The sequence below is a fragment of the Homarus americanus genome, unplaced genomic scaffold (genome assembly GCF_018991925.1).
Source record: "Homarus americanus isolate GMGI-L3 unplaced genomic scaffold, GMGI_Hamer_2.0 scaffold15068, whole genome shotgun sequence".
In the NCBI taxonomy this organism is placed as follows: domain Eukaryota; kingdom Metazoa; phylum Arthropoda; class Malacostraca; order Decapoda; family Nephropidae; genus Homarus; species Homarus americanus.
Genome location: NW_024747638.1, coordinates 28,651 through 46,031, shown reverse-complemented (window position 1 = coordinate 46,031; position 17,381 = coordinate 28,651). Strand labels below are relative to the sequence as shown.

Here is a 17,381-nt window from a genome sequence, read left to right as displayed (position 1 = left end):
TGAGCCAGGGAGGAGAGAATGAGCCAGGAGGAAGAGATGGGCCAGGGAGAGGAAGATGAGCCAGGAGAGGAGAGAATGGAGCCAGGGAGAGGGAGAGAATGAGCCAGGGGAGGAGAGAATGAGCCAGGGAGAGGAAGAGAATGAGCCAGGGAGAGGGAGAGAATGAGCCAGGGAGCGTGTTCTTACAATAAGTTACCAGAAAACTTGACCTACTTTGATCACCTTAAGATGCCACGGCGGAGGGGAGGTTAGGGGTGGGGTGTAAGGGGGGTGAGGGAGGGGTGTGAGGGAGGTGGGTGATGGGAAGGGGTGAGGGGAAAGAGGTGAGGGGAAGGGGCGAGGCAGGGGGGAGGTTGAGGCATGATACTACGTTAACTTAAGGGTAAAAAAAAACTTCTCTCGTCGCCATAAAGAACTCGGGCTGCCTCTCAGCCCCAAGCCGGATGTCTGTTGAGGTAGGTTAGGTTAGGTTAGGTTAGGTTAGGTTAGGTTAGGTTAGGTTAGGCTAGGTGGAAAAAATAATTTAAAATTTCAAGTAAAACAAATGTTAAAAAATTAAATACCGTTTGGTTAAAAAAGTTAAATACATAAGTTTCATTAAAAAAGTTTACGCTAATAAAGTTGAAATAAAACAAATAAGCTAATATAAAAGTTAGATTGACCTAAGATATAATAAAATAAATTTCAGTTCAAAAAATTACAAAAAATACCGAGAGAGAGAGCTGACTGGCGTTGATTGAGTTAGCGAAAATTTTGGTCCTTTTAACTGTATACAGAAATATTATACACAGAGCTCGGGTAGTAGGCAGCTACCAAACAGGGAGGTACTACCGCCTGGGAAGACATTGGAAGCATAATGTATTGTCTAACGGTAGACCCTGCTGCCATATGACACCACAAAAATTGTGATCAAGTCCCAGGTTGCTGATCTGACTTTCTCCCTCATTTATACACAATTGCAGGGTCTCAATTGTTTCTCTTACTATTGACAACACAACATACATATATTGTTCCTCACTTTTGATTTTTATTTTTTTCATTTTTGTATTTCTTTATAGTTCTTTATTATTATTATTATTATTATTATTATTATTATTATTATTATTATTATTATTATTATTATTGTTATCATTATTAATTTATTTTACTTTTTATCAAAATGTATTTACTATGAAAAATTATTACATCCCCCCCCCCGGTGTGAGTCAGTGACCTGTGCCTGGGAGAGATAATCCCGTAAAAAAATAATAATAAAAATAAAATAAATAAATAAAAATGATGATGACAGTAAGTACTGTTTGGCTGTCAGGGTGTAGGTGATGAGAGCTCTTGGGTGTGGGGGTGGGTGGTGGCGTGGGTGTGTGGGTGGTGGGTGTGGGGGGGTGGGTGGTGGCGTGGGTGGTGTGGGAGGTGGGTGTGGGATGGTGGGTGGTGGCGTGGGTGTGTGTGTGGGTGGGTGTGGGGTGGGTGGTGGCTGGGTGTGTGGGAGGTGGCGTGGGTGTGTGGGTGGTGGGTGGGTGGTGGGTGTGTGTGGGAGGTGGGTGTGGGGGGTGGGTGGTGGCGTGGGTGTGTGGGAGGTGGGTGTGGGGGGTGGGTGGCGTGGGTGTGTGGGAGGTGGGTGTGGGGGTGGGTGGTGGCGTGGGTGTGTGGGTGGTGGGTGTGGGTGGTGGCGTGGGTGTGTGGGTGGTGGCGTGGGTGTGTGGGTGGTGGGTGTGGGGGTGGGTGGTGACGTGGGTGTGTGGGAGGTGGGTGTGGGGGGTGGGTGGTGGCGTGGGTGTGTGGGAGGTGGGTGTGGGGGGGTGGGTGGTGGCGTGGTGTGGGAGGTGGGTGTGGGGTGGGTGGTGGCGTGGGTGTGTCGGTGTGTGGGAGGGTGGTGTGGGGGTTGGTATATTTTTTTTCTTTTGTAGAAAAGGAGGGTGAAGGAAGATTAGAGGTGGGGAAGAGTTATAGTTCGGAACTGAAGAAATTTAGGAGGAGAGGTAAGAGAGGGCGGGCTGACCGCCTAGCTAAGCTAATAATTGTGTTGTGTGGGGTTGGTATGGGTGGTGGACTCACCCCCCTCCGACACCCCGTCACTCCCACACTGACCCCTCCTCCTGGCCCCTCACTCCCCTGACCCCTCACCTCCCACCCCGACACCCCCTGACCCCCCTCCTCCGCCTCACCCCCCCTCCAATCCCCCCCCTCCCCACCCCTCACTTCGCCTGACCCCCTCATTCCCTTGACCCCTCCCGACCCCCTGACCCCCCTCCTCCCCTGACCCCCCCCTCACTTCCCTAACCCCACTCACTCCCCTGACCCCTCCTCCCCTGACCCTCCACTCCGCCTGACCCCTCACTCTGACCTCCCTCACTCCCCGACACCCCCTGACCCCTCAACCCCTAACCCTCCTCCGCCTGACTCCCCTCAATCCCCTGACCCACTCACTTGCCTGACCCCCCTCATTCCCCTTGACCCCTCACTCCCCTGACCCTCTCCTCCCCCTGACCCCTCACTCCCCCTAACCCCTCCTCCTGACCCCCTCACTCCCCGACACCCCTGAGCCCTCAATCCCCTGACCCCTCACTCCTCCTGATCCCCTCATTCCCCTTGACCCTCCTCCCCCTTACTCCCCCGACACCCCAGCCCTCACTCCGCCTGACCCCTCCTCGACCCCCCTCCTCCCCAGCCCTCCCTCCCCTGACACCTAGTTAACAGCCACGGCAGTCATCGGGGCTTATATACCACCATAGAGACAGCCAGCTTATACGGGGGTAGTGCGACACCTTTGACTTTGTTGTACAAGAGTAGGTGACGTGTGTGTGTGTGTGTGTGTGTGTGTGTGTGTGTGTGTGTGTGTGTGTGTGTGTGTGTGCTTTTTATTATTTTTCTTCTCTCTCTCTCTTACCAATCTTATCATTTGTCCCTTCCTTTCTCTCCCTAACCCCCTTATTCCTTCCCTATCCCTCTTTCCTCCCTAAATATCTCCCCAAAACCAATTCTCTTCCCTCGCCTTTCCTCTTTCATCTCCTTAAGACTCTCCTCCCCTCTCCTCTCCCTTCCCTACCTCTCTCTCCCTTTCCTCTCTCCCTTTCTCTCCTTTCCCCTCCTTCCTCTCTCTCCTCTCTCCTCCTTCTCTACCTCTCCTCTCCTCTCTCCTGCCTCTCTCCTCTCCCTTCCCTACCTCTCTCTCTCCCTTTCCCTCCCTTTCTCCCTCTCCTCTCCCCTGCGTCTCTCTCCCTCTCCTCTCCCCTCTCTCCTGCCTCTCTCTCTCCTCCCCCTTCCCTACCCCTCTCTCTCCTTTCCTCTCCCTTTCTCTCCCCCTCCCCCTCTCTCTCTCCTCTCCTTTCCCCCTTCCCTACCTCTCTCTCTCCTTTCCCTCCCTTTCTCCCCTGCGTCTCTCCTCCTCTCCTCTCCTCTCCCCTGCCTCTCTCTCCTCCCCTCTCTCTCTCCTCTCCCTCTCCCCTGCCTCTCTCTCCTCCCCTCTCTCTCTCCTCTCCTCTCCCTGCCTCTCTCTCCTCCCCTCTCTCTCTCCTTTCCTCTCCCTTTCTCTCCTCTCCCTCTCCCCTCCCTCTCCCTCCTCCCCTCTCTCCTCCTCTCCCCTGCCTCTCTCTCCTCCCCTCTCTCCTCTCCCCTGCCTCTCCCTCTCCCTGCCTCTCCCTCTCCTCCCCTCTCTCTCTCCTCTCCTCTGCCTCTCTCTCCTCCCTCTCTCCTCTCCTCTCTCCTGCCTCTCTCTCCTCTCCCTGCCTCTCTCCCCTCTCCCCTCTCTCTCCCTCTCCTCTGCCTCTCCTCCCCTCTCTCCCCTCTCCTCTCCTGCCTCTCTCTCCTCTCCCTTCCCCTACCTCTCTCTCTCCTTTCCCTCCCTTTCTCCCCTCTCCTCTCTCCCCGTCTCTCTCCTCTCCCTTTCCTCTCTCCTGTTCTCTCTCCTCCCCTCTCCTCTCTCCTCTCCTCTCTCCTGCCTCTCTCTCCTCCCCTCTCTCCTCTCCCCCACGAGGTAAGTAAGATAATTAAGCCACGGGTCATAAACTAAGAGATTATCCTAGTTAATCACCAGTAGAGGTTGATTCCTGTTCCGTGTAGCTCTGTTCCGTGTGACTGTTCCGTGTAGCTCTGTCGTGTGACTGTTCCGTGTAGCTCTGTTCCGTGTGACTGTTCCGTGTAGCTCTGTTCCGTGTAGCTCTGTTCCGTGTAGCTCTGTTCCGTGGCTCTGTCCCTGTAGCTGTTCCGTGTAGCTCTGTTCCGTGTGACTGTTCCGTGTAGCGCTGTCCCGTGTAGCTGTGTTCCGTGTGAATGTTCCGTGTAGCTCTGTTCCGTGTGACTGTTCCGTGTAGCTCTGTTCCGGTGACTGTTCCTTGTAGCTCTGTTCCGTGTGACTGTTCCGTGTAGCTCTGTTCCGTGTCTGTTCCTGTAGCTCTGTTCCGTGTGACTGTTCGTGTAGCTCTGTTCATGTGACTGTTCCGTGTACCTCTGTTCCATGTGCCTGCTCCATGTACCTCTGTTCCATGTGCCTGCTCCATGTACCTCTGTTCCATGCCTGCTCCATGTACTCTGTTCCGTGTGACTGTTCCATGTACCTCTGTTCCGTGTGACTGCTCCATGTACCTCTGTTCCATGTACCTGCTCCATGTACCTCTTTCCGTGTGACTGTTCCATGTACCTCTGTTCCATGTGCCTGCTCCATGTACCTCTGTTCCATGTGCCTGCTCCATGTACCTCTGTTCCATGTGCCTGCTCCATGTACCTCTGTTCCGTGTGACTGTTCCGTGTACCTCTGTTCCATGTGCCTGCTCCATGTACCTCTGTTCCATGTGCCTGCTCCATGTACCCTTGTCCATGTGCCTGCTCCATGTACCTCTGTTCCGTGTGACTGTTCCATGTACCTCTGTTCCGTGTGACTGCTCCATGTACCTCTGTTCCATGTGCCTGCTCCATGTACTCTGTTCCGTGTGACTGTTCCATGACCTCTGTTCCATGTGCCTGCTCCATGTACCGCTGTTCCGTGTGACTGTTCCATGTACCTCTGTTCCATGTGCTTGCTCCATGTACCTCTGTTCCGTGTGGCTGTTCCTGTACCTCTGTTCCGTGTGACTGGGTCTATATACCTCTGTTCCGTGTGACTGCTCCATGTACCTCTGTTCCGTGTGACTGCTCCATGTGACTCTGTTCCGTGTGACTTCCATGCTCTGTTCCCGTGTGGCTGTTCCTGTACCTCTGTTCCGTGTGCTGTTCCCTGTACCTCTGTTCCGTGTGACTGGGTCTATATACCTCTGTTCCGTGTGACTGCTCCATGTACCTCTGTTCCGTGTGACTGTTCCATGTACCTCTGTTCCATGTGCTTGCTCCATGTACCTCTGTTCCGTGTGGCTGTTCCCACCTCTGTTCCGTGTGACTGGGTCTATATACTCTGTTCCGTGTGACTGCTCCATGTACCTCTGTTCCGTGTGACTGCTCCAGTGACTCTGTTCCGTGTGACGTTCCATGTACCTCTGTTCCGTGTGACTGCTCCATGTGACTCTGTTCCGTGTGACTGCTCCATGTACCTCTGTTCCATGTGCTTGCTCCATGTACCTCTGTTCCGTGTGACTGTTCCCTGTACCTCTGTTCCGTGTGGCTGTTCCCTGTACCTCTGTTCCGTGTGACTGGGTCTATATTACGTCATAAATTCTCCACTCGAGGGTGACCACTGTGACTCGAGAGGCTACTTCGAGCGTGACCAGGAAGGGGGTGTGCCATCCATTCATCTACCCAACCACTGAGTCGAATGAGGTCACGTGTGATTAGGGGTCAAGATGCAGAGATTGGATTGGTCTTTGATTGGATGGTGAGATGTAACGATTGGATAGAATTTGGTTATGTGGGATTGGGTAGGTATTAAGAAGTCATGATTGGTTGGATTTATTTACATTAATTAGGTGAGGAGCCCTGATTGGCTAGTCACGCGACATGGTGGTGATGAGATTGGTAAGGATACTCTGATTGGCAGATTCGACGAATTGATGAAGTCCTGGAGCACGCTGATTGGTGGATTCTCTCACCTGAAGGGCAACAAGGCGTTCTGATTGGTGTATTAAATCATTTGGTATACCTGGTGTGTGTGTGTGTGTGTGTGTGTGTGTGTGTTGATATGTGTGTATATATAAAGTACATACGGTTTTATACATACATGTGACTGTAAGTGTGTGTAAGTATTTTAGAATAGACAGACAGACAGCTAGAAAGACAGACAGACAGACAAACAAACAGACAGACAGACAGACAGACAGACAGACAGACAGACAGACAGACAGACAGACAGACAGAGAGAGAGAGAGAGAGAGAGAGAGAGATGCAATACCACCGCTATTAATTAATTATTCTGTAGCAACTGTGATTGAGCTTATTAAACGACACTAATTACAGGTAATGAGTCTGTGTTTACACCTGAGGATCTCTCTCTCTCAAATTAACCGACACAAACATATCAAAGTCACAAACAAACATAAATATATATATATACTTTACACACACACACACACACACACACACACACACACACACACACGGTCATGCGCTATTATCCCCATGACCATGAATATTGCATGATATGTAAATTGACTGATTGTATGAAATTACAATCCAGGTCGAGCTTACTATGACACACACACACCTCCATACATGACACACCACCATGCATGACAAAAACGTACATACATACATACATACATACATACATACATACATACATACACACATACCTACTCGTCCCCTGTATAATCTAATAGTGTAACCATCATTCATAGTTACAATACAACCGTTACAACATTAACTACTCCAGTGACATGTAGTGGTGAAATACATTGGTGATAAACAGTTAGGTTAGGTTAGGTTAGGTTAGGTTAAGGTAGGTTGGGTTGGGTTAAGTTAAGTTAGGTTAGGTTGGGTTAGGTTAGGTTAGGTTAGGTTAGGTTAGGTTAGGTTAGGTTAGGTTAGAGGTTGACAGGTAGAATGACAGGTGCAGAAGGATGGGGCACTACCAAATCTTAATTCATGTGTCCTCCATCACCCACCCACTCAGGACAGCCAGGTGTACAAATAGAATTCATATATGGACAACCCCTCCTCCACACCCCTACCCCACCCCACCCCTCCTCCACCCCCTACCCACCCCCCACCCCCCACCTCTCTTCCCCACCACCACCACAAAAATATATATAATAATAATCTTTGGTACTTAAGGACAGAGAGATGCTTGATGTGTTATGTATATATATAAGTCCAGGTACAGCCTAAGAGTTCCCTTTCGTGGTAATGGTATGTGTATGTGTATGTATGTGTGTGTGTGTGTGTGTGTGTGTGTGTGTGTGTGTGTGTGTGTGTGTGTGTGTGTGTGTGTGTGTGTGTGTGTCCTCTCTCCTCCTTCACCTCCACCTTTCCCTCCTCCTCTCTACCTCCTCATTCCTACCTTCCCTCTCTCTTCCTTCTTCCTCCTCTCCCCCCTTCTCCCTTCCTCCTTACCTTCCTCCTTCCAACTCTTCCCTCCCCTTCCCTCCTGCTTCAACCCCCACACACACACACAGAGGATCGTCCAGGCCGGGTAAGAGTCCAGACCAAGAGAGAGTAAGAGCGAGAAGAAGGAGTCCTCGTAATACCATTTTGGTGAGTCTGAGTTTGACAGATTTACCGAAGCTTAATAATACCTGGAGGTAGTGGTGGGCATTTGGGGTCCGTTCTGTCTGTCTGTTTGTCCGTCTATCTGTCTCTTTCCTCTGTCTCTCTCTCTTCCCTGTTATCCTCGTTTTCATCCCTCCAGACAGACAGAAAGCAGAAAGAGACAGACAGACAGACAGACAAAACACTCCATACATCATTATATAAACAAGAATCACTTCTATCCTCTTCATAACTCATCATATAGGATATACCAGGGGCAGAAGTATGGTATATTAGACCTCCAGGGTATATCAGGTTGTTATTTAAGAGGCCTATAATGTGATGGAGTATGATAGAGTGTCCTTAAACATATTGGCATTATTAAATACACTTATTGTATAAGGGGGGGTTAATATCGTGGTGTAATTTGTCACCTTCGATCATTTGGTGTGGTGATGTTGTTGGAGGTGTTTTGTGATGTTGTGATGTTAATGTTGTGATGTTGTTATTGGTGTGATTTTGTGATGTTAATGTTGTGATGTTGTGATGCTGTTCTTGTTGTGTTTTTGTGATGTTATTGTTGTGATGTTAGTGTTGTGATGTTGTTATTGTTGTGATGCTGTTCTTGTTGTGTTTTTGTGATGTTGTTATTGTTATGTTAAATTGTTGTTGTTATTTGTTGTGTTGTTGTTGTGTTGTTGTTGTGTTAAGATGTTAAGTGTTGTGTGTTGTTGTTGTGTTGTGATGTTAGTATGTTGTGTTGTGTTGTGATGTTAAATTGTTGTGTTGTTGTTGTTGTGTTGTTGTTGTTGTTGTATTTATAAGCTTTAGTTTGGTGATTCATTCTATCTTTCTTTCTTTTCTCTCTCTCTCTCTCTCTCTTTTTTCTTCTCCGTCCGTGTTTCATTTATTTCTTTTTGTCAGTTTTTCTTTTTGTCTTTTTTGTCTCTGTATCTCATCACCACCACACTACCTGCAACACCCACACCACCCTCACCACTACACCACCCCACACCACACCACCACTACCCCACACCACCACACCACCACTACCTCTACACCACACCACACCACAAACACACTACCACCCACCACCACTATCACACACCACACCCACATCTACCACCACCATCACCACTATACTACCCACACCACCACCACTTTACCCACACCACTATCACCACACCACCACTATCACTAACACCACACCACCACCACCTATACCCACCACCCACCCACCACTACCACACCACACCATCACCACTATCACCATACCACACCACCACCACTATTACACACCACCATCACCACACACCACCACACTATAACCTAACACCACACACACCCCACCACCACACCCCACCACACCATACCCCACCACTGTTACCACACCACCACAACCACACCACTACCACCCACACCACCACCACTATCACCTAACACCACACCACCACCACCATCACCACACCACCACCCCACCACTACCAAACCACCACCATCACCACCACCACACCACCACCACATCACCACCACCACTATCACCCCATCACCACACCACCACCACCATCACCACACCACCACCATATCACCACACCACCACCACTATTACCACACCACTCACCACACCACCTATCACCACACACCATCACCACTATCACCACCACATCACCACCATCACCACCACACCACCACACCACACACCACTATCACCACACCACACCATCACCACTATCACCCACCACACTATCACACCACACCATCACCACTACACCACACCACACCACTATCACCACACCACCACCACTATCACCCACACCACCACCATCACCACCAAACCATCACCACTATCACCACACCACCACCACCATCACCACACCACACACCACCACCACTATCCCACACACCACCACCTTTATCACCACACCACACCACCACCCCACCACCACTACCACACCATCACCACTATCACCACACCACACCATCACCACTATCACCCACACCACCACCACTATCACCACACCACCACCATTATCACACCCACACCACCACCACTATCACCACACCACCACCACTATCACCACAACACACCAATCACCCACCACCACCGTGGAGGCAGCGGCGGCGGCTCAGGAACCTACATACTCAGCGAATAATTTCAATTGACTGGTCTAGCGTCAGGCCTGCTCACCTCGAGGCTTCCTGGTATGTTAATGTCCAGGTCTGTGGAGGCGGGGTCTGGAGGAGGTCTGGAGGAGGTCTGGAGGAGGTCTGGAGGAGGGCTGGAAGAGGCTGGAGGTCTGGGAGGAGTTCTGGAGGATGTCTGAAGGCTGTCTAGAGGAGGTCTGGAGGATGTCTGAAGGATATCTGGAGGAGGCTGGAGGAGGTCTGGAGGAGGGCTGGAAGAGGCTGGAGGAGGTGGAGGTCTGGAGGAGTTCTGGAGGATGTCTGAAGGATGTCTAGAGGATATCTCTGGAGGAGGGCTGGAGGAGGTCAGAGGAGTCTGAAGGATATCTGGAGGAGGTCTGGAGGAGGGTCTGAGGGACGGTCTCTGGAGGAGGGCTGGAGGAGGTCTGAACAATCTGGAGGGAGGGATGGAGGGGCTGGAGGATATCAGAGGGAGGGCTGGAGGGGGAGGTCTGGAGGGAGGGGAGGAGGGCTGGAGAGCTGAAGGAGGTCTGAGGGAGGTCTGAGGAGGCTGGAGGAGGAGGACTGGGTGAAGATGGAGGTCTGGGAGGCTGGGTGAGGTTAGAGGGGTAGAGGGTGGGGGTAGGGGTGGGGGTGGGGGTGGAGAGGGTGGGGGTAGAGGGTAGGGGGTGGGAGGGTAGGGGTGGGGGGTGGGGTGGGGTAGGGGTGGGGGTGGGTGGGGGTGGGGAGTGGGGTGGGGGTGGGGTGGGGTGGGGGTAGGGGGTGGGGGGGTAGGGGGGTGGGGGTGGGGGGTAGAGGGGGTTATTCAGTAAAGTGTAAGATGAAGGGGATCAGAGGGTGACTGGGATTAGTTGGGGGTCATAGTGATGGGAGACACAGACATACACAACACACCATGACACATACACACCATAACACCACTATAACACACATACACACCATAACACACCACAACACACTATAACACACACAACACACATACACACCATAACACACCACAACACACTATAACACACCATAACACACACCACAACACTATAACACACTATAACACACCACAACACACTATAACACACTATAACACACCACAACACACACTATAACACACATACACCATAACACACCACAACATATAACACACCATTACACACCACACAACACACATAACACACTATAACACACCACAACACACACAACTACATACACACCATAACACACCACAACACACCATAACACACATACACACCCCATAACACACCACAACACATAACACACCATTACACACCACAACACACTATAACACACTATAACACACCACCAACACACACCATAACACACCACAACACACTATAACACACCATTACACACAACACACATACACACTATAACACACCACAACACACTATAACACACATACACACCATAACACACAACACACTATAACACACTATAACACACCACAACCACTATAACACACACTACACACTATAACACACCACAACACACCATAACACACATACACACCATAACACACCACAACACACTATAACACACCAAACACCACAACACACATAACACCTATAACACACCACAACACACTATAACACACATACACACCATAACACACAACACACCACAACACACATACACACCATAACACACACAACACACTATAACACACCATGACACACATACACACCATTACACACCACAACACACTATAACACACTATAACACACACACACACTATAACACACATAACACCATAACACCACAACACACCACAACACACTACACACTATAACACACCACAACACACTATAACACACTATAACACACCACAACACACTATAACACATCAATACATCACTTTCAACTATAAAAACAAAATCGACCTTTGACAAATAAAATCTGTTTTTCATTTTTCTTTTTAATTTGGACAATCAAACTCACTATTTTAATCCTGTTAAAAAAAATAAAATAAAAATTATTGACGATATAAAAAATAAATCCTTTGTTTACATCCACTAATAGAGACGGAAATGTAGAGAGAGAGTGAGAGAAAGATGAAGGAAAATAAAGAAAGAAGGCAGAAAGAGACAAAATGAAGAAGACGAAATAAAAATAAGAGAAATAAAAGAAAGAAATAAAATAAGAAAATGAAAGAAGAAAGACGAAGAAATAATGAAAGAAAGACATGATGAAGCAGGTAAGATCTGGAGATAACATTGGTCATCTCAAAACCACCTTTACTCAGCAATATAAATCTGGTCATTTTTTACTCCGTCTCATCTCCAATCTCCGGCTACACCTGTGCTGTCGGGAATCTTTATTACTAATTGCTTACCTGTGTTGTGACCCATATGTGCTCTTGACCCATCGGTTATCATATTAATAATAATATTAATGGTTGCCCCTCGTGTAACGAGGATGGCCGGCCCTAGGGCCACCTAGGCCTGAATTTGTTTAAGGTGTAGAAGCTGTCGCCAACACAACAACCACACCCTGAGTTAACGAGCTGCATGACCCAGTGTCAAGGAATAGTCCGAGAAGACCGGACAACTCGCCAACTGCACTGGCTAACCATTACCCCGGAATACGATCTGCAACTCGATTAACATCCAGGTTCCCAATTACTGCTGGGTAGCCAGAGGCAAATGGCGTAAAGAAACTTGCCCACTAAAGGGAATAAATCTATAAGTCTTTGGGTTTTATAAAGAATAAATATCTACATGTCATTGGGTTTAATGAAAGAGACTAATCTAGAAACATTTTGGGGCTTAACGAAAGAGAGAATAAATTTATATTATACACGTCTTTGGATTGAACTAAGAAATGTAAATAAAAAAAACATTAAAAACTAGGATACATCAGGTTAGTTAACGCTAAGGCTCTTAAAAATTGTCTTGAAATAAACTGGGGTGTTTATTCTTCAGGTGATTTACAATTTCTTCTGTGAGTTTAACCTTTAATCTTCTTAAGCTAAAATAAATTCTCAGGGAGTCTCAGAGAACACACACACACACACACACACACACACACACATACAGAGACAGGTATGATGGCTCTTAATTAATCATCATCTTTCATCAGCCCTCACCACTTAACAACTCAAATTACTGTACTATCCAGAACACACACACACACACACACACACACACACACACACACACACACACACACACACACACACACACACACACACACATTCTCCTCTCCTCCCGTCAGTCCATTGTTGGTCTACCGTCTCTCCATTCCTTGCCCACAATCCTCCATGAAGTAAAACAAAAGAATGCTGCCACACAGGCGTCGCCAGCCACAACCTCGGTCGGTATGCTGCCTGTCGTGATGATGATGATGATGATGATGATGATGATGATGATGATGATGATGATGATGATGGGATGATGATGGTAATGGTGGTTGTGGCGGTGGCTGTTGATGATGATGATGATGATGATTATGATGATGATGCGCTCTATGTCGTACAGGCCGACTGTTTGAGATCAGCATCACATGAGGCTCTGGGATCACATGAGGCTCTGGGATCACATTGGGGCTCTGGGATCACATGAGGGGCTCTGCGATCACATGGGGGGCTCTAGGATCACATGAGGGGCTCTGGGATCACATGGGGGCTCTGGGATCACATGAGGGGCTCTGGGATCACATGAAGCTCTAGGATCTGTGGGGCTCTGGGATCACATTGGGGGCTCTGGGATCCATGAGGGGCTCTGCGATCACATGAGGGGCTCTAGGATCACATTGGGGCTCTGGGATCAATGAGGGGTTCTGGGATACATGAGGCTCTGGGATCACATGGGGTTCTGGGATCACATGAGGGGCTCTGGGATCACATGGGGGCTCTGGGATCACATGAGGGCCTCTGGTATCACATGGGGCTCTGGGATCACATGAGGGCTCTGGGATCACATGAGGGCTCTGGTATCACATGGGGGCTCTGGGATCACATGGGGGCTCTGGGATCACATGGGGCTCTGGGATCACATGAGGAGCTCTGGGATCACATGGAGGGTAGGGAGGCGACGGAAGCAGGTGTGGCAGCCAGAGAGCAACAGTACTACCACACACCAGATGCTAAGTGGTGCTGGGGTGGTGCTGGGGTGGTGCTGGGTGGTGCTGGGGTGGTGCTGGGTGATGCTAGGTGGTGCTGGGGTGGTGCTGGGTGATGTTAGGTGGTGCTGAATGATGCTGAGTAGCACTAGGCGATCCTGAGTGAAGCTGGGAGGTGCTGAACGATGCTGAGAGAGGCTGAGTAATGCTGGCTTGATACATACATACTGAGAATGACGTCACTATACTAAACAAAAACAATAAACCCCAAAAAAATAATAATAAGTAAAAACAAAAATATAAACGACTAGAAGTAAGATAATAAGTAAAACAAAATATAAACGACTATAAAGTAAGACAATAAGTAAAACAAAAATATAAACGACTATAAGTAAGACAATAAGTAAAACAAAATATAAACGACTATAAGTAAGACAATAAGTAAAACAAAATATAAAACGACTATAAGTAAGACAATAAGTAAAAAAAAATATAAACGACTATAAGTAAGACAATAAGTAAAACAAAATATAAACGACTATAAGTAAGACAATAAGTAAAACAAAAATATAAACGACTAGAAGTAAGACAATAAGTAAAACAAAATATAAACGACTATAAGTAAGACAATAAGTAAACAAAATATAAACGACTATAAGTAAGACAAAAAGTAAAACAAAATATAAACAGACTAGAAGTAAGACAATAAGTAAAACAGAATATAAACGACTAGAAGTAAGACAATAAGTAAAACAAAATATAAACGACTATAAGTAAGACAATAAGTAAAACAAAATATAAACGACTATAAGTAAGACAATAAGTAAAACAAAATATAAACGACTATAAGTAAGACAATAAGTAAAACAAAATATAATCGACTATAAGTAAGACAATAAGTAAAACAAAATATAAACGACTATAAGTAAGACAATAAGTAAAACAAAATATAAACGACTATAAGTAAGACAATAAGTAAAACGAAATATAATCGACTATAAGTAAGACAATAAGTAAAACAAAATATAAACGACTATAAGTAAGACAATAAGTAAAACAAAATATAAACGACTATAAGTAAGACAATAAGTAAAACAATCAAATACAACTTTTAAACATGAAAACACCATAAAGAGAGAATTGAAACCCTAACCCAAAATAAAAACAATAAGGTAATCAATAAGTTTCTGAAGAGGAGACAAAAAGGATCCAATCCCTTATGTGTGAGAGAGAGAGAGAGAGAGAGAGAGAGAGAGAGAGAGAGAGAGAGAGAGAGAGATTATTAGTTTTTTATCATCTTTCTCCTGTCTCTTCTTTCTCCCTTAATCCTCCCCGTCTCTCTCTTTTTCATTTACTTTATCGTACTTTCTTTGTCTCTCTTTCTTTATCTCTCTTTTTTTCTCTTCCACTTATATTAATTTTCTTTTACTTTCTTTTTCACACTCTCTCCCCTACTCTCACTCTCTCCTACTCCCTTTCTCTCTCTCTCTCTGCTATTCTCACTCTCTCCTTCTCTCTCTCTGTCTCCTCTTCCCTCTTTCTCTTCAACTAAAATAAAGAGAAAATATGTTATGAGAGATTATCAGACCTGTACCATCTCTACCTCCCCTTCTCTTTATCTCTCTCTTAATCTCCTTCTTTATCTCTCTCTCTCTCTCTCTCTTTGTGTTGTCTCTTTTACGTAACGAAGCACATGGAGATCACGTGTGTTAGATTAAGACTTTAAAAACATCAAAGGTGTGTGTGTGTGTGTGTGTGTGTGTGTGTGTGTGTGTGTGTTGTGTGTGTGTGTGTGTGTGTGTGTGTGTGTGTGTCTGTGTCTGTGTCTGTGTGTGTGTGTGTGTGTGTGTGTGTGTGTGTCTGTGTCTGTGTGTGTGTGTCCATCAGATAATCCCCACACCGTGTTTTGCTGGAGCACTTCACTATTTTTCTATGACAAGGACTGTGAGTGTTTTCAGGGGGTGAGGAGAGAAGGCGGATAAAGAATGAGGGAAGGATAGTAAGCAAGGAAGGAGTAGGAGTAGGAGGAGGAGGAGGAGGAGAGGAGAAGCTTGAGATTTAACTCCAAAGCTTAAAATATTCTTTTTTTAATGTGATGCAAGGAAAAAAAATGATGCCACAATGACGTCAGCTTACAATCTGACGTCATAAGGTCTATATTGAACGATGATTAAAGGGAAAAATGAAATGAACGATACTTAAAGAAACAAAAACATACTGAACGATACCTAAAGAAAAAACATTGAACGACACTTAAAGAAATAAAAACATGTTGAACGATAATTAAAGAAACCGTATTTACCAGGTTTAAGCCAACCACATAATGACCCAGTTACAGGTGCCGGATGCTGCCAGGTGTCCAGACAGTTTTGTCCACACCTGTACATAGTTAATGAGGGGTGATTACAATGACCTTTCCCGAGGGTCATTATCTTCATTATCTGGAACTATTGTAGTGATGATGTGAGGGACGATGATATAATGACTGATGGTGATGATGATGATGTTAATGATGATGAGGTGATGGTGATGGCGTGATGATAATGGTGATGATGATGCTAGTGTTAATGATGATCGGGGGTAATGATGGTGGTGATGGTGTAATGGTGAAGGGTGGGATAATGAAGGCGATGAGTGTGGTGGTGAGTGATGGGATAATGATAGTGATGACGATGAGGATGGTGATGGTAGTGATAGTGGTGGTGATAGTGGTGGTGATAGTGGTGGTGATAGTGGTGGTGATAAATGATAAAAAAATAATTAAACCAAAAATATAGTGACGAACATGACCACAGTGACATTAACAGTGAATATACTAGTGATGATAGTGATGGTGATAGCCATGATAACGGAACCAGTGATAGTGAATAAGGATAATGAGAAAGACTCTTAACAACGGCGAAAATAATAGTGAGTCATATATTCTACGTGACAGTGACGTCATTGATAGTGAGGCATTAAAATAGTGATAATGACGATATAAGTGACGAAAAAAAAAATAATGACGAACATGACAATAAAAGACGAAAGTGAAAAAATACGAGAATAAAAAACTAAAACAAAGTAAAAAACACGAACAAAAAAATAAACTGACGAAATGAAAAAAAAAATCAAAAAATTAAAAAGGACGAATAAAATGAAAATTAAAGTTGACGAAATTGAAACAAAATCGAAGAAATAGACGATAATAAGGAAATAACGACGATGCTTAGTGATGACAGAGAAGACATAAACAAACAAACATTTATTACGACTGAAATTTAAATATACAAATAAGCCCGATATTTAATACTCTCACTATCAGCGTCACTCTACTCGCTACCATCACTATAAACAACGCGGCCAATGGATGTTTGGCTAAGATGCTAAACATAAACAAACTTGGTGTAGGTAAACGATAATAATTGTTTATAGTCGTGACCAATACACACAGCTGTTAATAAACTCGAGTGGACTCTGACACGATGACAGCGATGGTCGTGAATACTGTATATGGTGATAGTGAAGTTAATGAGAGAGATAATGATGAATAATTGAATAAAGAGATAATGAAT

The 17,381-nt window shown here is 46.2% G+C and overlaps 1 protein-coding gene across 1 annotated transcript; it reads right to left on the bottom strand.

The window, feature by feature from the left end:
• Nucleotides 1-4,022: 4,022 nt before the first annotated feature.
• Nucleotides 4,023-5,543, bottom strand: LOC121879812. The gene has a single exon (XM_042386605.1). The coding sequence runs from the start codon at nucleotides 5,541-5,543 to the stop codon at nucleotides 4,023-4,025; it is 1,521 nt and encodes a 506-aa protein (XP_042242539.1).
• Between the last annotated feature and the right edge of the window lie 11,838 nt (nucleotides 5,544-17,381).